The 26,043-nt window shown below is 32.9% G+C and overlaps 1 protein-coding gene across 7 annotated transcripts; it reads left to right on the top strand.

Moving 5' to 3' along the window:
* LOC105327684 (opioid-binding protein/cell adhesion molecule homolog) lies at positions 1 to 25,474 on the top strand. 7 transcript variants are annotated; one of them, XM_011428289.4, is made up of 10 exons: positions 1 to 709; positions 12,724 to 12,833; positions 14,159 to 14,363; positions 16,267 to 16,419; positions 16,970 to 17,044; positions 18,950 to 19,018; positions 19,922 to 20,050; positions 20,722 to 21,009; positions 21,686 to 21,910; positions 23,843 to 25,474. In XM_011428289.4, the coding sequence occupies exons 1-10, from the start codon at positions 640 to 642 to the stop codon at positions 23,971 to 23,973; spliced, it is 1,455 nt and encodes a 484-aa protein (XP_011426591.3). In that variant the 5' UTR covers positions 1 to 639; the 3' UTR covers positions 23,974 to 25,474. The 7 variants fall into 7 exon arrangements, with proteins under 7 accessions (XP_011426591.3, XP_065942985.1, XP_011426590.3 ...); XM_011428288.4 differs by lacking the exon at positions 14,159 to 14,363 and adding an exon at positions 13,880 to 14,084 and having other exon boundaries at positions 145 to 709; XM_011428290.4 differs by lacking the exon at positions 14,159 to 14,363 and adding an exon at positions 13,880 to 14,084 and having other exon boundaries at positions 163 to 709; positions 21,686 to 21,844.
* The last annotated feature ends 569 nt before the right edge of the window (positions 25,475 to 26,043 follow it).

The raw sequence follows: 26,043 nt of genomic DNA, 5'->3' as shown, positions 1-26,043 counted from the left end.
CCGTCAACAGGGGACCGTCAAAAGACAGTCACCGATCATAATAAAAGAAATGCGAGCGAACAGGAAATGTTGATTACCAGGTCTGATTTACAATTATGAACATTTACTAATAGCAAGCTCGAGCAGTCAATATTTGACTGTTTGTCATGCAATGCGCCTCTCTCTCGTCTGCACGCGTCTAAGTTCCCACTGATGTAAAAAAAAAAAATGAAACAGAAACTTACAATCTGCTCATACTTCCTGACGACCGGCAATATACGCGCTCTCCGCGGAATCCGTGCTGTTGTGGAATCCCGGCTTTGCACGTGCTACATCTAGTGAAATGTGATTGCTGGTCATTACTGTATTGGAGTTTACTAAGACAACAAGGCGGTCAATAGCAGAAGACAGCAACACGACATATCCGGTGGATCAGCCACCTTACGGCCTCAAGATGGTCTATATCTGCTATGATATACAACCCTAAAAGAACTTCTGTGACTCTAGAGGAAAAAAAAAACTCTACAGCGTTTGTGGCGATTTTAATGCGTCAAAATTATGACTATTTTCTTACATTATGAAAACTTTCTCCTGACAGTGTTTAGTATGTGAGCAAAAGGAGTAGGAAGAAGAAAACAATACTTATTTAGTGTTGTAACAATGGAGTTCTCTATAATACTGAGATTGACTGCACTGAATGCCTTATGTTTCCTAGGAATACTTAGCAAAGGTAGGTGTTTTAAAAAAAATACTTTAAAAATAATCATTATATTAATACATATTTTCATTTTTAATATATATTTGTTTTCAATATTTGTTTTGATGGTATAGTAATTGAGTACGTTTTTTTCCTATCTCCCCAATATTTGACATTTTTGATCTATTCATTACTTTAGGATCACGAAGATTATACAGAGATTCAAATGACCAGATGTTCCGATTCTTGTCGGCATGAAATTTATTGCATCGAAAACGCTATGGAATTGGCTCTTATTTTAAAGCTTATATTAAAATTGTTCCTATCGCTTCTCCCTACCCAGCCAATATTATGTCTATTCTGATATCATTTGACAGTAATTTTACGAGAAGCCCTCTCTGTTTGTTTTTAGCTATATATTTCTGGACTTTTATAGCAATTATTACCTTCACCCACAGATTTCATCCTAATATTATCCGAGATTTATCAGATAAATACTTAATGTCACATATAATGAATGATTGATCCGAGCGCTCTTTGTTCCGTAATGTTCAAATTATTCGTTCTAAATGATCACAATGTATTCTGATCAGAAAAGAACTGACTGATTTTATATTCAGAACTTAAAAGATTTTTAATAGCTCTTAATTGGTTGAGTAAAAATGAATTTTGAAATCGACTTTAACAAAAATATGCATTTCAATGATGATGAAAAAAAAACCAAACAAATTTACTTAATGGTTTGAACTTATTTTGTAATTTTGTGTAAATTTAAATCTGATTTATCTTGAAATATTCCAATAAGGATTAGGGTATTTTTTAAAATTTATCTCTCTCTCTCTCTCTCTCTCTCTCTCTCTCTCTCGCTTGATGTAATATACGGGATGGCCAGAACCGTATCTCTCTCTCTCTCTCTCTAATTTAATTTTTTTTTATTTAAAACTCATTTGTAAAGTGAAACTCAGCAAAAAAATCTTGCATTCGAGAAGACAAAAACAAGTCAGCATCCAGGCTTTCACCGTTTCCTCGCGATACTTGATCTGGCTTGAATATCTCGTTAATAACGAGCGCTTGGGTGAAGTTACATTCTACTGGGGACTATTCCGGAATCGCTGGATAGGTATTCAATATTAGTAAGCTTCTTCTGTGAAAAAAAACTATAAAACACTGGTCGTAGAATAGAAATGAGAGTTTCCTACAAATTTGCAACTGGGAATATAAAATGTGCTTCAAGGTATCTTTTTCCAATCAATTAAGAGCTGAATTTAATTGCTTTACATGCATACCTATTCACTTATTAGCTAGATTGATAAGCGGATGGATTATGCTGGGCGGGTAAAGTTGCAAAGTATATATATTTTTTAATCATTTAATCGTGTCCTTGCAGTAGCTGTCTTTCAATACTGATAATACAAAATTGTTCAAAGGCCCACGCCCTTTGCGAGTATTAGTCACTTAATGACCATATCGGGTGAAGTCCAACCATCTGGAATTCAGTGGTATATTTAGGGCCTGTTTCTGAAACACAGTTGTGTAGAGGTTTTGGTCAATGGCTTGTGATTAGCAATCAGAGCGCCATGGTTTGGCACCGGAATCAAATGAGACTGACCACTTCCTGAAAGCATTGGTTCGGCCTCTGTGGTTAGTGCTAGTGATCTATGAACGGTGTCCAGTAATCCGTTTATACAAAAAGTAGTGAATCAGCGTGCAGACCCTCTCCGCTTTTATGGATTTTTATTTACTTATAATCTTCTATAAATTAAGCTAGTTTCGGTGCTTATTGCCGACATTTTTCTTATTTTTGCTCCTTGATTTGCCGCATTAAGGATGATCTTTGAGAACAGAAAACCAAAATCTGTAATGATGTCTAGAGATCTTTCATTTCTTCTGTAATGATTTACAGAGTCGCCAATTTTAGGAATCAGACGTTTGATGGCACAAATATTAAAGGATAAAATAACTAAGAATTCTTACCTTTACTAAATTCAGAAGAATTTTATTTTAAAAGCAATATATATACGCAGGTATTCAGCAACCAAACAGTTTCTTTATGAAATAAAACCAAAGCCGACCTTTTATTTTAGGGTTGCGATTTTATTACAAAAGGAAAAAATTAAATAATATATTTTGAAATGATAAAATTTAATATACATATTAATTTATAAATCTAGGAACGGCAACGCTCCACTAACTATTTTCCATGATGTATGGAGCGGTGCTAGTTGATTCTAATAATGCGAGAAAAATTTAGACAATTTGAAACGAAACAGCTAAAATTGCTACAATAATCGCTGACATTCAAAAGTTAAGAGCATAAATAATTCACAGCCATCGGAAATGAAAGGAGCTTCGCTGTACATGGCTAATTTGTCAATTTTGTTATTATCACACATTTGTCACTCGGCCTTCCGAATATTTCAGGAAACCTACCTACTGCGCCAATTTACAAGACATAAATTTTTAACAAGCCAGAAACAATTTCGATGCACTTTCTTGTTATTTAATGCCTTTTTTTCGACCAAGAAGGTACGGAAACATGCCTGACAGAACACCTTTCCCAATATTCCTGATTTGTCGATTGTTTTCAATCCCTTTACTGTCCGTTGCAGAATATCTCCATGTTAAAAATTCATGTTCATTTTTTTAGTCAGAAAATTAATCCAAAGATTACGGAGTAAGTACTCAAGTGGATTATCATTGAGGTAAATGTCGTTTTATCTCTGTAAACACCAAGACTAAAGAAAAGAAGTTGCAGCAAATTGCTCCAAACATCAATCTAAGTAACCTTATCGATTGCCTTTTCACTTTTCAAATAAAAATTGTGAGCTGAAAATACAATTACTGCTTGAAGAATGTCCGATTTTTCTCTGCAGGTTTGGCTGTGTTGGAGGTATAACTATAATAATTTGCGAGGTGCCAGAAACTGGTAATCGACCGGGGCGTTTAAAAAGAGATGTTTTGTTACGATTAGGGGTCTGAAATCCGCCGTTTTTACTTTCACCAATTTCCGAACTAGCACAACTGTCAATTACGGAGCTAATTTGACGACTATTGGAACATAAGCCTATTGTCATTCAATTACTTCTCTGTCAGTCCGCGTTGGATCTTTATCAGCGTTAAATTCCAATAGCCCAACGATCTTTTTTTTTCTTTTTGAAATTTCTTCGACCGAAACAAGGCCATGGATTTTCTCTATTCGGAAAAGGCTACCCGGTTCTCTTTGAGCTTTCCTGCATGGTTCTTCTCGCTGCGAAGACGTTCTCATGCGATCGGTCTCTACTCATTGACTTTCAAAAATCGTTGAAGAGACCCTGGAATATTACTGATAAAACTAAGAAAAAACTCGTTCATTCATGACCAGAAATTTCTGTACACTGACAAACAGACACTAATTACTTGTTTCTACCCAATAGATTCTTATTATCTCTTTAGGATTCCGTTAGGGTGCTATTATAAGCCAGTTTCAATGGTTTTCCCGGAATTTTAAATACCCCCCATTGGGATACATTAGTTTTTCGAATGATATCCAAGTGTCATTAGATTTTACAGGAAAATGAGCGACTCGATGTCCTTATAAAATTATCGAGCCTTGTTTGTTCAGACAGCGGAAGATAAAAAGATCAAGGAATTTTGCCAGGTGTGAAAATAATTGCGTGCTCTTCGTCTTCAAATTATCAAGTCGTATAATATCCTCAAGCGGTGTCGTGCACATTTTTTCCCTGCAGAAAAGGTGACCAAAACCACGGGGATTCTTGGAGTATATTGTCTGTTTTTGCGCTCACGCGCGAGGCTAATCCACTAATTTACACCTAATGCGTCGCATTACTTCGAGAAATCAATCGAAATTTAATAGACTTTTTTTGGTGCTATTTCATGTGAAGAGATTGGAAAAATTCGATTCCTGTCCTTAATTTTGTTAACATTTTAATTATCTTGATAACAAAGAACTGTTAGTGTTTGCTCTTAATAGGATTTCTCTTCACAATATCTCTTTGCTTCGAATTCTCACTTTCAGCCACCAATCTAGATCTTTGATGAAGAAAACAATTATCGTTTGTTGTTTTGTCTGACAATATATCAGATTAGAAGAAGCCATTAGGACAAGGATTGGAAGAAGAACTGCAATGAAGATAAATAAACAAGATGATCTGAACGTCCGACATGGGTGAAGAAATCTACAATTTTATTTTCAAAAACAGTTGCTTCGTGGAATTTTTTGAACGTAACATACATGTGTATGCAATTCAGATTTTAAAGAAATCGTATGAATAAGATGAAAATACATGTAAACTCGTGGCTTAAAGAAATTTGAAGGCCAGATGGGAGAAGTAAGTTTTTAATTTGGACCAGTGCTTTGTGAACCGCTTGCCCTTTGGACCAATCATTTCCAATGTTCTAGATGTCTTTTCCATAAAATTATTTCTATGGTGTGACTGTAAAAATCTCAACTGTCAGTAAAAAAAAATCTATATGAAAGCGTAAGTGACCAGTGAAAGTAAATACATTTGTATTTCTAGCCTTTGCGTCTATTCATTTAGCAGTAAATTCATCACACAATTCAAGTTTTAGATTTAAGGTGAAATTTACAATGTCAGTTAACGCCTTCTACTTTTTTTGCGTCAGATAAATTGCCTTTTCCTTATCAATGAGGAACACCACATGACAATCTGTCAGAATATATTATTTATTATGGAGTAAATCTTAGGTATTGACATACATTGGTCCAATTTAAGGATTGATTGCGGGGGAAACCACTACACAAATCTACATGTATGATATCATAGGTATCTTTAAATAGTTGGCACCCTTTGCAGCGCAAAACATGCAAAGCCAATAGGGAGTCACAATAAACAATCTTTCTAGCTAGGCAAAAATACCTTAGAATGCGCATGCGTCAGGTTAAGGAAAAGTATGGTACCACTCACTTGCTTTTTTTTTTTACATTGAACATGGTTATTGCAAACAAATTCTTAGAGCATATATTTTGTTATAAATTACGATGATAATGAACTGTATAATAATTAACTGCTTATTATACATCTTTGTCATTTATCATCACATTGAAGATACATGTAAGAAAGGCAAAGTAAGGTGTACTGCTTTTTAAAATTACCAGTATTATTATTTCTAATATCCAATTCCTTGCGGTAGAATAATCATTTATAGCCGTTGTTATACCATGCCTTTGTGATAATTTTTATTTCAGTCCACATCTACAAGTTATAATTATGATTTCTTATTGACAGCAGTTAATGCATTTATGAATTAACTGAATTATGCACACACCTACCCATATGCGCTTTATTGAGTGTTTTGAAGTACAGGACGTGATAAAGCAAATTGATTTCGGTGATTTTAAAACTTCTGTTATATATATATATGCATGTAGTAGAGAAAGTTATATTTTCTGTAGAAAGCAGTTTATAAAATATTAACGATAGATTTTGGAAATAGTGTGGCCAGTAATTCATTTACTTAAATTTATACACTTTGAACGGACCAAAATGGAAAATTTAGGGGAAAAATTGTCGTGGGTTAAAAGAAAAAGACGTAACGACGTCTCGCCCACGTTTGCTCTGTAAAAGATGAGTTCTGTGTAAAATGGGGGGAAAAAAGCAAAAATATTTCGTGACGACAGCAAAACTTTTCATCAAATATCATATTATACGTTCGCCTCTCTAAAAGTAGAAAGGCTTGTAGCAGCGACTGTCCTGTAATTTGTGACGAGCGCTTAAAAATACCAAAGGCTGGGGATGAGAGTGCTGTCTTATTTGGTTGCGTGTAGCCACCTCTGATTATACTATTTGGGCCTTCCTAAAATACGTCTTCATCGGATATTTGGTCAACCAGACCGATTTCTGGCCGGAACTTAACTGTGACAAATTAAGATCAAAACACCTACAGAAACTCTCTCCGACTAGTACTCGTATATAAAACCTTATTAAATAACACGATCGTAGAAGAGTTGTAAAGAACATCGTTAATTGGTGTTTAATCGTAAATCGACATAATCTTCCGGGATTTTTTTTTTATTTGTTGGTTGATTTTGTTTAGTGTATGTGTAATAAAAGTACTCAAGGAACTGTTAACACGCTATGAAATGAAATTTTCATGAGCTTTATATAATAAAATTCATATTGACCGGCGTAGTGTCTTTCGGTACGTGTTGCGTGTGGGAAGCGTGTAAATACTGAGATAATATGATATCAGACATCTATAAGTATTCCTTCATTTTTCTTACAAAAACCCATCGATTTTTTTGTTTCATTTTAGCGGTTTTCTTTCTATATTCCTTCGTGACTCAACCAACAGTGCATTACGCATCATCTAACAGAAACAAAAAGCCGACTGGTCGAGATTTGATAATTAGTTTAAATGACCTCCCCGAAAAATGGACGCGTACCATTCATTCTACTTAGCGTCTTTGTCTAATGTTTTATTCACGAAATCCTGGATGACATTTTCTCTTATATTTGACCATAAACTTGGCTAATGTACCCTGTAGACCGTTTCTTAAGACTGATTCTGGTGCTTTTGGCATTAATTCTGATCTGGCGTGTCTTCACACGATGTGTCTAATTTCTCTGTTTTTGGAATTGTTATTTAAGAAGGTTTGACAACCTAGACTGGCAATAGCCACGTAAATCATATTTGTTTCTCGTTGTTCATAACTTAATAATCCAAATGATGGGAAAATTTACTTAGCGTGCTGTTTTTATGCACAACATCATCACATGGATGTTCTTTTATTGCGAGAACTATTTCAACAGACCTTTGTGTCCGTGTTATAATTTCTCAAAAATCTACAGTTGTTTAACCTTTCCGTGAAAGTGTTTCTGCAAATTCTTGTTATTTTTAAACTGTAAAATCTCTTAGTTTTCTGCCATAGGGGCTTATCATTTTATTTTATCCCAAGTTTTGATTTTGCAATATGCTAATTGTTCATATTAATAAACTAATATAATATTGTATGCAGATTTATTTTCACCCGTGTTTTTTTTTCACTTGCGCGATTTCGCTCCGTCTTGAATTCTCTCAGACACTGGATAGAAACTCTTTCTAACTAACATTTATTTTAAACTGTCTTGAATTCGCGCAGTTTTATATTCGCCAGTTGACAACGAGGGTAAAAAGGAGAAAAATAAAACGGGGCGAATATATGTATACGTTAATAATATGTCAAGTTAAATTTTTTTGAATCTTGATTAAAGAAATAACAAAAACAAAAAACAAACAGACACCCATAAAAATCTTTAAATCTTCCAGAATATCAAGAAGAATACGGAAAAATTACATTTGATCTCAAAAATATACCTTTTTATAAGATTTATGACTTAGCATATAGACCAAAAGTCTACAACATTTTATTGCAATAACCAAGTTTTCTGGACATCCATGCATGTAAACACGGCCTTTCTGGAGGTTCGTTAAATCATATCTACCGAGTGATTTCCACGTAGACTACATTTGACAGAACAAGACAGGGAAGCCTGTAATTGGGTTTACTATACCCAGGCATTGGAACAATTTAGTCTCGGATTACCTGCTCTGCCGTAGATCTCTGACTCTGAGATTAGAAATCAGAGAAAAGATTGTTTATTAAAAGTAAAACCACCATGCTTCTGTTGCTGATGACGTAGACAAGGGTCTGCTGGGAAGGGATACACTGATCCGTAGTATACATTGTCAACTGATGCATGTGCTTACTAAGTAAGAACACTTCATATGTCCATTGCAGTGAGACTCAAGGTCGCTGTCTTTTCTTGTACATGTATACAGAGTTTCATCGATTTTGATCTATTGGTGCTCTCTTTAGTACTTAATGCTTTGTTTGGTATGTAAGATATCGAATAGTCTTTCTTGTAAAGTAAAAGAGTTTCGGGAAATAATATTAAGATGCTTTGATTATATTTCCTAATACGTGTATTTGCCGTATTCCAATGAATCGAAAAACTGTTCACAACGACGTTAAGTTGGCGATAGCAGCTTTGATTCCAACAAATAAAATTGATCTCTGGATCTACACGTAGTGGTATACTGTGTTTGTTTTAAAATGTCAGAATTCAAGGGAAAATCCACATCAGCTAATGATAAAAAGTGAATTTATTTTGAAATATCAGAGATTCCCCAAAACACCATACACATACTAGCAAAGTCAATAACATGCATTCAGAAAATACTATATCAGAACGTCGATCTTGAGAAAAATCTTTGAGAGAAATTTGAGAGTTTTTTTTATTTATGCATTCATCTTAAATGCCAGTTCTTCCCCCGTTACTTGACATGAATCACCGTGTTTTTTTCTATCTTGTGGCCACCGAGTTCATCGGAATATTAATGATTCCTTATAATGATGCTATACTCCCTCATATCGGTATCTCGATCACAAAGGGTTGCCTATACATTAAGCCCTGAAATCTTAAACTCATCCAGTCCGCATTAACAATTTGCTTTGAATAAAAGACATCTGCATGAGCTGAATGCAGGAAGCTAATAGCAGCTATCCCCTAGGTACCGAATCCTCCATTGATATGAAATGACTTCCTTAACTTTGCATTTAAAGAATTCTCTCGTGGGATGACTGCAGCCTAAATGCAAAGACACTGTGACTTTGACCCGACTTTGAATACCGGCAATATCAAAAGAAGATGACATCGAAGACATGACAAATGTCTTTTTAAAACCATGACTGTCGTTTTTCAGAATACTTTATTACTTTATGTATTTTAGGGGTTATTTTTCCAGTAAAGATTGTGGTCTTTTACAAGTTACCTGGTGGGAAAATAGAGACTTGGGTAATGTTTTGCAAAAATAAAATGTTGTCACGAAGTGTCTTCGATTTCAATTTCACAAGACAATTGTTGCAGAAGCGATGATGTTTGCAAACTGCAAAAACTAGATTGCTTTTGTCATGACACTATTCCCTTAAGACGGCTTGCTCTTTGAATGTCGTACACTAAAAGTGTCATTATATTTCGTCCCCGTTTAAAACCTAGATAACGATCCACATGAGACAAAATTACTGAAGCAATTTTTTAAAACATCTACATCAATTTAGCCTCTTTAGTCCCATAAAATCGTTGAAAATGTAGGTGATCTGTTAATGCAGTCCTCAAAAGTACTCATAGTGAGTGAAATACACATTTGATTCCCATTATGTATAACATAGACATCATGTGACCCGTGTCAGTATTTATGATAAAATCTCTCAACGCAGAGCATGGGTCATCGTAACCAATATTATTCAAAGTACAACATGTAACAATCATTCGCCATTATGTCGTTCTCCATCTGACATCAGGCTCAATGTGACGCTTGCGGGCGTCTTTAAAGCGTTTGATTCCCCGATGGTCGATAACAAGTTATGGAACATCCATAAAATGATCCCAATAACGTTGTCTGGATATTATCAACAATCCACGCGAGTATCCTCTGACTATTCTACTATACTTGTGTCATTTTATTGCATTAAGAACGATCAAGGGTTTCCAGCAAAAACACCTTACTATAGATCCGATAGATTACTATAGTAACCTTTCCGAGGTTTTGACCGGAAATGTTATTACGGGATTATTTTGTTTTGCTGTAGATATCACTAATTACAGTACAAAAATACCCACTGGAGCTCGATACATTGCGATAATACGTTGATCAAAGAATGATGGTTTTGTTCTAAATGCTACACACAGTTATGTGGGGAAATTTCAGTTTGTAAAAGGTCCGGATTCTTCCCCTTGCAGTTACGTTATGAATACACTGCATTTGACTTTTTACAATGTCAACCTCAGACGCACAAAAATGATAAAGAAACACGTTGTGTAAGCTTAATATTATTCATTTTGTAGAGTAATTCAAATAAAAAATATTCATAAGTATTTTATATCTTCTTCAAAAAGTTATTTTTGAGAGGTTGTAAACAGATGACTATTCGGTGACATTGATTAGTAATATTAAATGAATATGTAAGTTGTATATGCAAGATGCGCAATTATAAATCTGTCAATAACTATGTTGGAAAGTCCTTGGGAAATTATATTTTGGAAATTAATTGCGCAGCAGCATGATTTCACACGTCCAGGTGTCGGACAGTAATGCTAAAATTGTCATATTTACAGACTCTATGGAGTTCTGACTTTTCAAGCTTGTCACAAAGTACATGTTTTCTGTTAACCTTTTAATATAGAACGCCTCAACTGCCTTATGTAGATAATCTCCATAATATGATGATACTTCAATATTACATGCTGATACTTCAACATTACATGATGGTACTTTAATATTACGTGTTGATACTTCAACATTACATGATGGTACTTTAACATTACGTGCTGATACTTCAACATTACATGATGGTACTTTAACATTACGTGCTGATACTTTAATATTATATGCTGATACTTCTTCATTACATGATGGTACTTTACTATGCGGTGGTTCTAAAAATAGGGAGGCGTCGCCTCGGGATCGAAATACGCTTAAACTCAGAACAATGCCTGTAGAGGTATAGAGTATGCTGTAAAGTTTTTAAGACTGGTTTGTTTCTCTGTTTCAGATAGGACTAAGGTCCACAGAGACTAATTTCGATCTAGATACTCAACAAATGCTACTATTTGATAAAGTGTCTTTTGAAAGGGTTATTTTAAATGTTAAAAAATTATTTATTTTATTTATTTATTTTTTGACGATTTTTTTCGATAAACATTCAGAGGGCACTTGCATAAAAAGTAGGCCATACATCGAGTTATTTGAATAGCACCACTATAGTAGGGCAACAATGTACAATAAATAGTTTAACGTTCCAGCAAGGAAGTCCTATTTGGCATATCAGAGTACTCCTCGACAATTTGTGGTGGTTTGAGAAGCATATGTTTCACCATTATAATACTTTAGAGCTTACTCTTGAATACCTATACTTTGTTAATGGAAACCCTTCCTCAAGTCTATCTAATAAACGTAGGTGATTTTGCATTTTACTAGATATGATAATGCAATTTAATTTTACGTTTGATCACCAATTTTTAAAGTTATACCATAATAAAAATTTTGATAAGTTGCTATTATATTAGAGGTAGGTATGCCTGATCTAAAATATTTTAATCGAGTGCACATACAAAGTGTTATAGATATCAAAACTTTTCACTAACTGTAGACTCTGAAAAAAGAACCCACCAACTGCCAAAGTAACGATATTCTGACCATATTTATTTGCATACATTGTAAATCCTTGCATTTATTGTTATGAACGACACTTTTGCGCATACGTGTAATTAGCATGCATTACAATATCTGGCGTTTTGCTCGTATTTTTTTTTTGGGGGGGGGGGGGGGCTTACTACATGTAACTTCTACTGTATTGTTCGAAATCATTCAACACATTTGCTTCTATCTTGTCATATGGCCACTTTTTTGTTTAATAAAAAAAAAAGAATCACGTGACCAATTAAGGTTGAGACAAAAACTTTGATTTTTTGTTCCGATCGAAAACAAATATTTTGAAACATAAAATATTTGTAACAAGATTAGGCTCAATTGTTTTATTTTCAGAAAAAATGACATCTTTACATAAGTAAAAAAAATGATGATGTAATGCAGTTTGATACTTAAAAAAAATACATCACATATCTATGAAATACAAGTCATGATGTGATTTCTAGTTTAAGAAACATACGTTTCCATTCTACCAAATACATTATGATGCGTAGAGGCCAAGTTTAATTGTCACTTTAAAAGAAGACTCGTACACATACTAGTTTATGATATATAGATAGATTACTATGATAATCCTTATATATCAATGTTTAAAAAGAAACGCCAACCCTGAATTGCTCTGATTTGCAAGCTGTATTTTGTTAATCGTATCTATGGCAGTAATTGCCAAAATAACAACATGACAACTTTGTCGTAGATTATTAAGTGCTACTCCACGGTATTTTACCAAAAAAAAAATCAACATGACAAGTCTTGAACATTTACTTCCACCCGGTAAATGCAAAATTTACAACATAACGGCAAATCTTGAACCGGACAATGTTTTTTTCTCTCTCCAGATATCATGGCGCTGGAGCCCAGCTTTGATGTCCCGATCGTCAACATCACTGTAGTGGCCGGAAAGACGGCTGTCCTCCCGTGTTCCATCGACTCCCTGGGGGACTTTAAGGTCAGTCATATATACAGCTACATGTAAAATAGTCATTTACATTGCTTCTTCTGCAGAGTGGAACGTAAAAGTTGCATATTCAACATTTTCTTTCAATTTTAATGACTTGAACAATTGTACAATTTCATCTAAGTTGAAATTTAAAAGGTCTTTATTATATATACCTCATTGATTTGATAACATATCAAAGATTTTTCAGCATTGTTCCAGGTTTTAGTTATGATATACAAGTGTTTTGAGTAAATTCACAACGACTTTAATTAAGACACCCACTGGATAAATGCAATTTATGAAGCTCCTTTTGCAAACTGTGAATAGCAGGGTTTTTTGTAATTTAGAAAAACACTTTGTAGAAAAAAAATGCATGTCGCACAAACTCCTCTGCCATATCGCTTTTCATAACAGAAATTCAGTTAAGGGGAATTAATACTTCAATTAGTGAAATTGTCTCCAAATAAAAGCCCTGTTGTCAGTAAAACGCGAAATTGATATGAGAAGTTATGAAAAAAAATTATTTTGAGCCAAGCATGTTAATGCATGATTTCTGTTCCAGCGTGTAAATTATTCGTCCTCAGAAGCCACATTTTAGAGAGTGCGAAAAGTGACACAGAAAAATCGTGTTATCGACTGCAAGTGAAATTTACAACCAACATCCGCCTATGAATATGAAACTGATACATCTGATACATGCAAGGACTGCTCATGTATGGCTGCCCAGTAATGCCAATGTCTGAAACAATTGCATTTTATATTTAAACAGTCTTAGTCAGTCTACTAATTTTGTTAAAACTGTGTCTATTTCAGGATTACCATCATGGCAAATTGAGATCAATATCATAATTTAATATGACAAAAGTGGATAATTCATTTAGAGATTAAAGATTTTAAAACATTAAGTTATTAAATAATTTTTCTAGCGTACACAAGTTGGTAATGGTCATTGTTTTTTGGCAGGATGGACGGGTGGGGGGATTGCGGAGAAAGAGTGTGATATGGATAGATTTTAATGTCTATATAAAGATATTATGACCATTATGATGTTGCAGGTGGTGTGGACGGATCAGTTTTCTACGTTGCTGACATTAGGTGAAAAACGAATTATAGACGACGAACGCATGGTTTTAGACCGTCCACACACAAAAGACTGGAATCTTTTACTCCATGACGTCAAATACGACGACAGAGGGCGCTATACCTGTCAAATAAATACAATGCCAATCAAAACTAAAACCATAGAACTGATTGTTTTAGGTACGGTATTCAGTTCTACTTTTTTCATTTTTTTAACCTTTCTCATTACCATATGACGTCATCTCTATTTTTAGGTAGTATGGACCGATCGCTGGTCCACTTTGCTGACTTATGGGGACCGTCGAATCATCAACGATGAACGAATATCTGTAGAAAGGCCCCGTTTGAGGGACTGGAATTTACTTATTCGTGATGTACAATATAGTGACCAGGGCAATTTTGTATGTCAGATCAACACACTACCCATAAAAACAAATTCAGTCCTCCTCAACGTGTTGGGTAAGACTGTGTGTAACACTGCCCCCCACGATCCAGTAGAGCTAACAGTGTGTAAATTATCAAGTGAGGTCATGACAACGTCATTAAATTTTTTTCAGAAAAAAAATCATTTGACATTTTAAAAGGAGGTTTCAATTATATTGTTTAAAGCTGTTTTTTTTTTTGAATTCCTGATTCTTAAATTTTTAATTTTGATTAGGATTTTTTAAATGAAATATTATATCAAATTAAATCTTTTGCATCACAGTATTGCAAATACATTAATGAGAAAATTATTTTTAAAATGTGTTATGATCATTATAATCAAAGTATTTTTTTCTAAGTAATCTGAATTTTTTTTAAAAGAAAGTAATTTGCACACTGTCTAGAGGCCCCGCCCTTCACTAACTGTCTGTTGTGTCCTGCACACCGATTGGATACCACTCTATAAAGAACCGCCCAAATCACACCCATAGCTTTAACCTCTGACGCAAGTCCTCAAACTCTCTCTTCTCTGAAGCTTGGCGCACATTACGTCACTGTTACGTCACTGTTACTAACCATATAGAAATAGAGATCACATTAACTCAGGAACCACACGACTCGACCTAGATTTAGTGATTTTAACAGAGTGATGTTTTCAACTTTTCTTGTAGCTAGTTTATCTTCACGACCAGACCAACTAATGACGTCACTTGGATATGTGTATTTTTAAACATCTAACACAAAATGAGCTTTGCAGTTGCTTTTGCGTGCGCTGGTTTCATGTGCTTTTAATTAACCTTTTCTTTTGAATAACACGTTTATTAACACAGATTGATGCAGATTTCTTTTCTTTTTTTTTAAGAAGAAGAAGAAGCATCATAGTTTAAAGCAACAGTATTGTAATATGATATACATGTATTTTGATATATTGCACAAGAAATATAAATACGCTTTTGAAAAAAAAGCCATTCTTTTATAGATTCCATACAAACATATTAACTATATTTGATGAAGATATTTTAAATATAAGGAACCAATATCTATTTTGCAATTTTATTGGTCAAATTTTATATCAACTGAGTATACATTAAGTCTGCTTGACTTTACGTTTACAAAATACTGTTGCTTTTTGCCTTTGCGGTTTTTTTAATAAAGCAAAAGGTTGTTGCTGATTGCGTTTCTTTTTATTTGTTTTGCCAAATCATGGGAAAGTTTCCGATAACTGTTACTATTGAAAGCCTCATGTTGGTTTCCTACGGTTTGGTAAATGGAATCAAACAGTTAACATAAATGTAGACAACAGCTTTACGAGAAAAGTATTCATTCTTTTGATGGATACATGTATGAAAACAAAGAAAAAACTGTACATCAATACAATTCATTACTTTGTCTTCTTTTATCACTTTATAAGTATATTCAAAACATTCTTTATGTCATATATTTTTGTTTTTGAATACTCATAGCCTCAACTTAATGATTGTTCTAATTCAGAATGAGTGAAGAAAAAAACGAAGACCAACTCTCTACATTTATGTTAACGTATATATGACATCATAATAGATGACATGTTTTGATGAATGGTGTCATCTCAAAATACCTTTTTTTAAGTCATCGAAAATTGCTTATCGAGCAAGCTGAACTGGCGGTGCATCATCATAGATCATTGCATTGAATACTTATACCACGGATAATTTGGAATTTCTTTACAGGATTCATTAACTTCTACCACTGAATATTATATTTGAATCTTTGAAATCGATATTCATAAAATAAAAAATAATCAAGTTAATTTCAACAAATTAAACAAAACATGACTCATCAAATGCTCCTATTTTGATATCTTTTAACCGTAGAGTTATGAATAATAGAATGCATATTCTACTTTGACCCCAGTATTTTAAACGAATATTGTAACAAGATATAATTATCTGATATTTAGTTCCACCCACAATATTGGACACCTCTAGCAATGACCTAACAGCCAAAGAAGGTGACACTGTAACCTTGACCTGCAACGTGAGTGGTGTACCAAAGCCAACGGTCCAGTGGTTCAGGAAACCACACGCCGACAGTAGGGACCAGCATAAAGAAAGTAAGTCATGACGTCATGATGACGTTTCTACACTACGAAACCAAAATACTATATATTACAGTATAAGTAGTTGAATTATAGACATCAATGGGATTAATCACCGCTTGAGAGCTGCACTCGCTATAATATTGTTAGAAGAGATATTTCCCATTTTCGTTTTCACCATAATGTTGTTTCATAGGCTTTGCAACATAGAAGTTTGAAGTAGAAGTCAATTTATTGTCAATATTATTCTATTATTTATCAATAATATAACTGAGACAAGAGGTTTTAAACTTATGCTCATTTAATTTGTTCTATTTTCATCCATACATGAGAAAAATTATTTGATTATGCATACAACTTTTGTTTAACTTCCCCGTTTCTAAATATTGCACCAAATATATTTTTAATCAAATGCACTTGTATATTAAGAAACTTATTTTTTTTGTTACCAGTATATATAATAATAATTCATGCCTTTCAAGTTGCAAACAGTTCAAACAAAGTTGTACCCTGAGGATCGATGTGATTTCTTTGCACTTAGATTACTTTACACATTTGTAACTAGGAGTGAAGACGAGTGAAGGTCACTATGGTAACCGGCTGTCAGATGACCACTGCTTATACACAGTCAGTCATCGAGGTACATGTCTATGTCAGATGCGTGCGCATGCCTATTCCAGTAGTAGACTGATTGTGGATTTTTATAGAAAGAAAAGATTATTCCAGTGTTTAATTAGAATTTGGTTTTCGAACAGTCATTGTATACTAGTACATAAAATAATGTAGAGCCATTTGTTATTTACTTCAATGAATACGAACTATTGCAGAAATCGCGGCCACATGTACATTGATTGTTTTAATTAATATTTTTTTTCACAAAAAATAGACACAAAATTATGATATCATAATAAAATACGGACTACTAATTCCTTGTGAAAGGAAAAGAAAACATTTTGAAAATTTTACCCAAATCAAAACAAAAATTGCGATCGTTCGTATTCAAAGATGAAAGTTAGTCTTTTTGGTTCTTTTAAACAGGAAAGAAATCCACAGTAATCTATTACTTGTCTTCTGCTTTACACATCCTCATTGTTCTCTCACAAACTAGTATTAGAACCTGCCCCTAATACAATAACTATATATTAAACAAATAGTTTTAGATAGTTTATAGAAAGTATATATATTTTTGTAATAAAGAAAGTTTTTTTCCCCCTAAATTTATCACATACTATACTAACATTTGATATTCATATCATAACCCAAATTCAAAATTTGACACACAATAAATTGTACTCATCTGCAATGGTTTCGTAACCCTTATTAATTTCACTTATTTCCAAATATCCTCACTGCAGTATTATTAAACTTTTGAACTAACTAACACTTTTTTGGCACAATTAATTATTGTCTTGTATATATTACAAAACAATCTATTAAACGCTATTTCTTTTTGCCCAATGTTAATCAAGAATTATGCAATGATATAATTATGTATTTGTTGTAAAGTATAATCTTACTTATTGTATGATACTATTTTATTGTGCAATGCAATGCAAAATTAATATATCATAAATTTCATTTCATTAATCATATCATTATGTTAAATAATGTCCTGAAAAACTTGAAAATGTATTTTTATAAAAGAATAATAATTTTGTAACAAAAAACATGTACACAAGAAGTAAAACATGTGAAGTATTGTATTGTTATAAAATTAATGCGACAAAATGAAATATGAATTTTACCACGAGACAGTAACTGAATAAAAACATTTCAACTTTGATATACATGTAGTTAACGTATAATACCATTTGCATTTATATTTTCTTTAAAAAGATTTTTTTTAAACCATTCATAACGGCAATTACACGTATTTATATATATATATATTTTAAAAAATTTATTGTACTAAAAAATCGAATTTAACATATATTATAAAAAAAATTATATAAATATCCTTAAAAAAATATTTTAAGCTGTCTACAAAAATGTGAATAAAATTTAAATAAAATCCGAAAGCTTAATGTAAAGAAATAACAAAAACTTGTCAAAGACATCAAGATGTAAGGATTTCGTACAAATAAATAATAGTTTGTGGTTTAAAAAAAATCCTATATAAGATTTTTTAAGTAGATTTTTTGGATAATTTGTTGACTTTCTAGTCTCTCTAATTCCCAATTGAACGTCAGTTTAGTTATACATATTTGACACCATCAAAATATCAATCACTCCTACTGGCAAAAGGAAAAAAGGTTAATACAATAAACATAAGAAGATAATTTCTGTAAGAAACGCAAAACTTTTGTTAAACTAATTTTTAAATCATTTTAATTTTAAAATGTAAAAAATAAAAGAGAAACACTTATATTGAATTCATTTTCAAATCATTTTATTTAGAAAAGTAAAAGAAAAATTTTAAAAAATAGGAATAAATGTTTATCAAGTCTGAGGTCAAAACAATAGTCGTGACTTACATTCTCACTACACCAAGTACTATCAGAATTTTTATCACGTGATTTGATTATCTATCATGTTTTTGTTACAGTGTATGACGTAGAATTGACTTCCGTCCCGATAGCCACTGTTATCGGGCATGATCCGGTGGTAAATAATGGTACACTCTCTACTTCCTGTTTTTATGGAGTGTGGTTTCAGCACGATTTGCTTTCACTTCCGTCTTTCTCTCTAGTGTTTGGTCGTTTTTCGACCAGATCCGTCGTTATTCTCTGTATCACTCTTGTCTGCTGTTATATGCTTTAACGTGCTATATGTGAGATAAATTACAAATTTTATCTTAAATTCAAAACATTGGAATTCATTTCAAGTAAAAATGCAAATTTTATGCAATGATACAAAAACACTTGATCAATGCTTTCAGTATTATTTTAATTTTTTACTCGTCCCTTAAGTCAAGTGTATCTTTTTGATTTCAAATATAAATTAAAAAGACCAAAACACCTAATATATTTATCATTTTTTGTATGTGTGATTTGCATTTCCTCCTTTGTACGTGGCTTTTGGTTTTGGTTTTCTGGTTTTTCTGTTTATTTTTTTTCAACCAACCTTTTTATATGAAACGAAAATGGGAAAGGTACACAAAAATTGCCACAGGGCCCGTAAGAGCTGTCATAAAGGTTGTCATATCTCATTTTCAAACAAAATGTTGTATTTAACCATGCATTGTAACTGTACTATAGCCATTCGCTTCTCTGCCTTCATAATCATGTACATGTATAAAGATCTGTTGTAATCAACGCCTTAACAATAAGATATTGTTTCTGCAGATGCAATAAATATATATTTTGCTGTGCAAAGAAATTCATTGCTAGTATCCATTACTCATTGGCAAAAAAAAAACAAAAACATAAAAGAGTCAAAGAAAGCAGTTTTTAAAAATCATTTTTTACCATCTTCATGAATTTGTACAAAACTTTCCTTTCACCATTATTGAAAACGTAAGGTATACCAATATATTGCAGGGTAACCATTCTTTTTGACATATTGTTGTTTTCTGTAGGGGTGGGCATTAACGGCGAAACCCTTATTATTCACAACATCACGCGATACTGTGACGGGATTTACGAGTGTGTGGCGTTCAACGATGTTCCTCCCGCCGTCAACCGGGTCATCAGTGTGATGGTGGAATGTGAGTACCGCGCATGTCACACTCGCAACTTCTCGGGCCTTTCCGACAGTTAAAAAATAAATCACACTTCTGGTGTCTCTCCGAGTGTTGGAGAATCATGACACTGTACGCCTTTCCGACAGTTGAAAAAACCATATCAAATTTTTCACGTATGACTCCAAGACACACCCCTCTTTGAAATTAAAATTGATATCATTATGTCGAATATATTATTGTAATATATCTTATAATGACATTGAAGATTAACTTCATTAAGTTAAACAATATCACCTTATTGAAAAATACTAGTGGTCTGTTCTATCGAGCCTTATATTCTTGAAACTGGTTATGTCAGATCCATTTTCTGTAAGAATTACACATTTGCTGATGTAAATACATTTGATGTGTTTCAACTAAGCTGTAATCTGCCTGGAAGGCCCATGAAGTCGCAATTACCACACGTCCTCTTCATTAATTTTTATTTTTTGAATATTTTAAGGAATGAAATTGATAACCACGACCTTGATTACATTTATTTTCAACAATTGTCACGACAGTCAAGCCTGTAGGCGTGTGTAACGGCAAATACGCTTAACGTACATTTAAATTTTCCCCAACGTTTTGACGTTGGGTGAAAAATTACACATTTGTGATGCTTATTAATTTTTGTTTTGTTTTGTGGCTTTTTAAAGTTCCGCCAGAGGTGTGGCTCGTCAACCAGAAACTGGGACAGTATGTGGGTAAAGAAACAATTCTGGAGTGTAAGGTCACAGCCTTCCCTCAGGCTGTGTCCATCTGGAAATTCCAGAATCAAGATCTTTTCAATTCGTTCAAACATCGCATCGATGTGTACCAGGACAGGGGGCATATGCTCACTCTCAGTCTGCGACTCCCGAACGTGACACGAGAGGACTTTGGACAGTACTCCTGTTACGCTAGCAACAGCTTTGGTATGGACGAGGAAACGATGATCTTATATGGTAAGACACTGAGTATTAATGCACTGAAAGGGTAAGTTGTTGTTGTTACCTATTTGGTAGTAAAAGTTATTATACTAGATCTTTCTATGGTAAAACATTAATTTACAAATATTATTTCGAATGTGTTTCGATCTTGTTACTTTATCCGTGTTAAATGAAAAGACGTAATTAAGGTTCTTATATGGAAAAGCATATCGGAATTTTTGTATGAAAAGACTTAACCTTTAACTTTGTTTAAGCCTTAGTGATTAACTAAAGAGTGCAAAGCAACATAATGTTTAAACAAATTTTTATAATGCAACTCGATTTAGTAAACATTGTTTCTAATAAATTGATATCCATAAAGTAGTTTCCAACGAAAAATTTTTTTTTAACACGATTAGATATTTCTATTTTCATCTTATTAAATCAAAATTGTTTACAGTTTAACATCTTATTTTATGAAAATATTAATGTTCACCGGGAAAAAATTTAAAATAATTTTTTGGTTTTTTTTGGTTTTTGGTTTTATCAAATATCTCTACATGTATCTTTTATTTGTTTGTTTTGGGTTTTTTTCAGGTTTTTTTTTTTTTGGGGGGGGGGGGTGGTTGTTTGTTTTTGTTTTTTGTCGGGGGGGGGGGGGGAATAATTCATATGATGGCAAACTCGTGTAAACTTGGAACATCTTTTCCAGAGTATTTCCCACCTACAACACTCACACCGGCTGTCACTGCAACGGCAATTCCAAGACACACAACCACAATAAACAAGAGGAACAGACTCTTCAAATCGACCATATATAACGAGAACGAGCTGATTCCTTACAACCGAACCCTGAACGGCCATAATCCCGGTAATGACTCATATAGCGACGGACAACAGTTGGAAATTAGGTGTAGCGGCGCAATTGTTAGAATTTGTACGTGAAATAAAGGCATGATTTTAGAGGGTTTCGGCGCATGTCTCTGATGTCACTTCCTTTCTTTCACTTCAACTACTCAATTTAAAAAAAAAATATTAGGGATCCTTTCATTTTGTTAATTATTGCTCGTCTATATAACGTTAATAAATTATTCGATTGTAAATTTAAGATGTATGAAAGCGATGCGATTTTTATAAATGAATTATCCAGATATGAAAACGTTGGGTTTGGGACTGTGGTTATGATTCCTTATAGTGATTGTAGTGTTTTTTCTTTCTTTCTTTGTTTCTTTCTTTCTTTTTTTTCCCCCATTTTTGTCGGCAGAATTTCTCAGAGATGGCTTGATATATTTTCGTGAAATTTTCAAGACTGATAGAAAATGATAATATCTCGAGGCGTTTTTCTCATTTTTTAAAAATCTATTTCCGGTCGTCCGTTTCCTGTCCCGCGTCCAAAAACCTTGTTCCCTCTAGATCTTAGAATCGGCAAATACTTGAACATCGAAACTGTGTGGAATGATAGACCTGTGTATGTAGATGTGTTTAAACTATTTTGTTTTGCTCGTCGTAACTTCCGGTCGTCACCGGAAGCACTTCAAAAATAATTATTGTTACGCATTAAATTCCTTTTCCATGAAATAAATATTTAAGTATAAATCTATACATAAGTCAACTATGCGATGTTAAATCAACAAAAAAATTCTACTTCCGGTGAGATATCTCAATTATCTTAGGTAGCTTTTTTAAAACACATTTTGTACCCGTAAGATCTCAGAAACTATAAATGATCAAATCATGAAACTTTCATGAATGATAGACATTTGATTAAAGATGTGTTAAACCGGTTTCATTTTGTCTTCCGTCACTTCCGGTCCATACCGGAAGAGTTAAAAAAAATCGAGCTGTCTATCAGTTTAACTGTTTTCCTTTGATATATTTTAGTTAGATAAATAAAAAATAATGTACAAAAGGCAAGTATACAAGAAATATTGAATACAATTTACATTGAACACTTACGTTTGCCCGTTTCCTGTCCAGAGACCAAAAACCTGATTTCGACGAGATCTCAAAAACAGTAACGACTTGAACAACCAAACTTTGTGTGATGATAGACCTATGTATGTACATGTGTTAACACTATTTTGTTTTATCCGGCGTAACTTCCGGTCGTTACAGGAAGTACACCCAATTTTGATATTTTTATCATTCACAATAATGTTCATATTTATTTTTTATCTATGTGAGAGAAGCAATGTCTTACAGTTAAATTGATACATCTATATCAAAACGGAAGACCTTTTTGTTGCTTTTGCAACAAGAGTCTAGTTTTACTTTATTTTCGTTTTTAATGAATTACCTTTTTTGAACGATTTATATTGTATTATTATTACAATGGTCAACCTTCGATGGTAAATAAGTTCGCGAAGTAAAATAAATAGAACGAACAAGAGTAAATTTAGTCTATTAGAGAGAGAGAGAGAGAGAGAGAGAGAGAGAGAGAGAGAGAGAGAGAGAGAGTTACAAACCTTTCAGTTCTTAAAGCACATATTCTTAATTAGATTTTTAATGTTAATAAAAAGATACATTTTTTGAAAAAGAAATTAAAAAATGTCTTACGTGTAATGAAAAAAAATCATGCATGACATATCTTAAGGATGTTTGGTAGTGAGAATTGCTTTAAATCACATCTTTAAGATGGCTAAAAATACTTACTGAATCTCAATTGTTTCACCTCTTGGCTCGGTTAAACTACGTGTATTGAATAATTTCTATATCGCATTAAGTTAAAATACGTCAAATTTGCTCTTTGTATGGGGGGTATAAAAAAAGACAAAATAGCCACGATAGTACGTCTTGCCTCGTTAAAATAAAAAAAAGTTTCATATATTATTTTCAACTTGTTGAATACTGGTTTCTTTCTTTTGGACAGGTGCCCCTTACTCCGGGAGGCAAGGATACAGTACTGGTCAGACAAACAGTCATCACGTGGGACTTCTGATATTTTCCTCGATCCTTTCCTCCATCTATTTGTTTGATATTTCTTGTTTTATGATGTTATGAAAGAGTGCCGTTCGTATTAGAGCCTAGCAGTATTATTTTTATCAATTGTTTCTGTAGATTGTATGATTTTTTTTATGTTTGACAGTTATACGTTGATACTGTATTTAAAACCATTTTTGAAATAATGATAGCTTTAAGAATGCATGTCATCTTGCGAAATGCAATCGATTATTTAATGGTATTTGTCATAATGTTTGAAATTTTTGTTTACTTAATTCCTTTTGATGTCATTTACATCAAATCAAACAATAAAATTCCGAATACTGTTTAGCAAATCGATTCAATGGTGCAACATTGTTACGGAAAGACAATTTGCAAAAGTTACCTGTTTTGATTCAGACAATCGCATCTTCTTGGGTCTTCCAAGCAAATACAGCACCATATCCAAACATTGGAAATATTCGAGAAGTTGCAAATAAGACTAGCGCTTTGTATTTATTGAGAGTACATTTGCCCCTGAAAGAATTTCTAATTGAATAGCTATATAGTCAAACGATAATGTTTTGTGTGCATCATTAATCTAGTTAGACGTCATTAAATTTGAATCCACCTCCTGCAAGATATATTCGACAGTTCGAATTCGACATTTTGAAATTGGTATGCGGTTTCAGTTCTGATATTGCATATTGACTTGTAAAGTTATCTATTTGAAGACTATCTGCGTTAATATTTCAAAAATATAGTTATGGCAGATTTCATGAACTTATGCCGAATTAGATAAACATCATGTCATATTAATTTTACATATAACAACAGGTAAGGTACATCACATCCTTTTCAGCCATTCGCTAATGGTCTACAAATATCATAGTACCTCTGGTTATAGTTTGATATTCCCCAAGAGAAGTTAGTTTCCCAAGATCTTACAAATAGGCTAGGAAATCGGTTTGGGAACAAAATTTAGTAAATTTATAAAAGTTTGATGGGAAGGAACTTGTAATTGTTACCGGAACATTTTTTCCTTAAGAGGATCAAAAGTTGAAATAAGAGTTTGAGCTTTGAGAAATTTACATACAATTTAATCATCAGTTATCGTTTGAACGATCTTTTGTGTGTGGACACTTTCATTTTACTCATTAAAGAAATGGTTACGAATTAAAAAAAAACAGCACTTGATTTTAATTATAATGATGTGAAGGCATGAAAATTATTCATTCGTCACCATACTTTGTTGTACTAAATACTTATAATTTTTTTTAAGAAAACGGGGAGAAAAATTTTAATATGAAATATATTTCACATTCAGACCATGCCAAAATTCCCTACACATGCATTATCACAATGTGGTTGCCCTGCGGTAGATAGTTGAACATTTGACACATCACTCTTTTTTTTATTGTGCTGCTGTTTTTTAATCATACATGTATATGTTTGTAGTTGTTTTATATACTATGTCTTGCTATGACCGAGGCTATACTTACAAAAAGTAGAAATCAGCAGTAAAGTGTGGAAAAAATCATTCATTTCGGTTTCTTATGCCAATAAACTTATTTTTATAAAGTGTTTGAATTTTCATTTCGTAAACTGTGCCGTCGTGTTGATCGCAAATTAGAGAATAGTGTAGCTAAAATGTTTACTTTGTCGTCTATCATGGTATTGCGGTTTATATGGGCATGAATTTTCTTTAAGTTTTAAAAGAATATTTTTAAAATGAGGTTGGGTTGTCAAAAAAAAACTAATCACAAAAAATCTTATGACTAAGATAAAAATTTCACAACCCCTGTAGGTTTTCGTTTAATAGAGATATTCATTTTTTTTTTCTAAAATATTATTAACAATATTATCAAAAATAAAATTAAAAAAAGAGTTTTTGTGATATTTTACAGCGTAGATACTTTAAAAAAAAAAAAAAAGGAAAATATTGTCTTTAGTCGTAAGATTTTTTGTGAAAAGGTTTCACAATCGCGAATCTTTTTCACATCCCATATATCAACCCTCGACCAATATCAGACTGATATTTGAGTCTCCGGTGGATATGGGATGTGATACATATTTAGACATATATTGTTATTTTTATGATTTATTTGAATTAATAAAAATTGGTTATTATTTCCGTGTGGAAAAAATGTA

This window comes from Magallana gigas, chromosome 6, assembly GCF_963853765.1.
Source record: "Magallana gigas chromosome 6, xbMagGiga1.1, whole genome shotgun sequence".
Lineage (NCBI taxonomy): Eukaryota > Metazoa > Mollusca > Bivalvia > Ostreida > Ostreidae > Magallana > Magallana gigas.
Note: the sequence above shows the minus strand (reverse complement) of the source record. Positions and strands in the feature narration are given on the sequence as shown.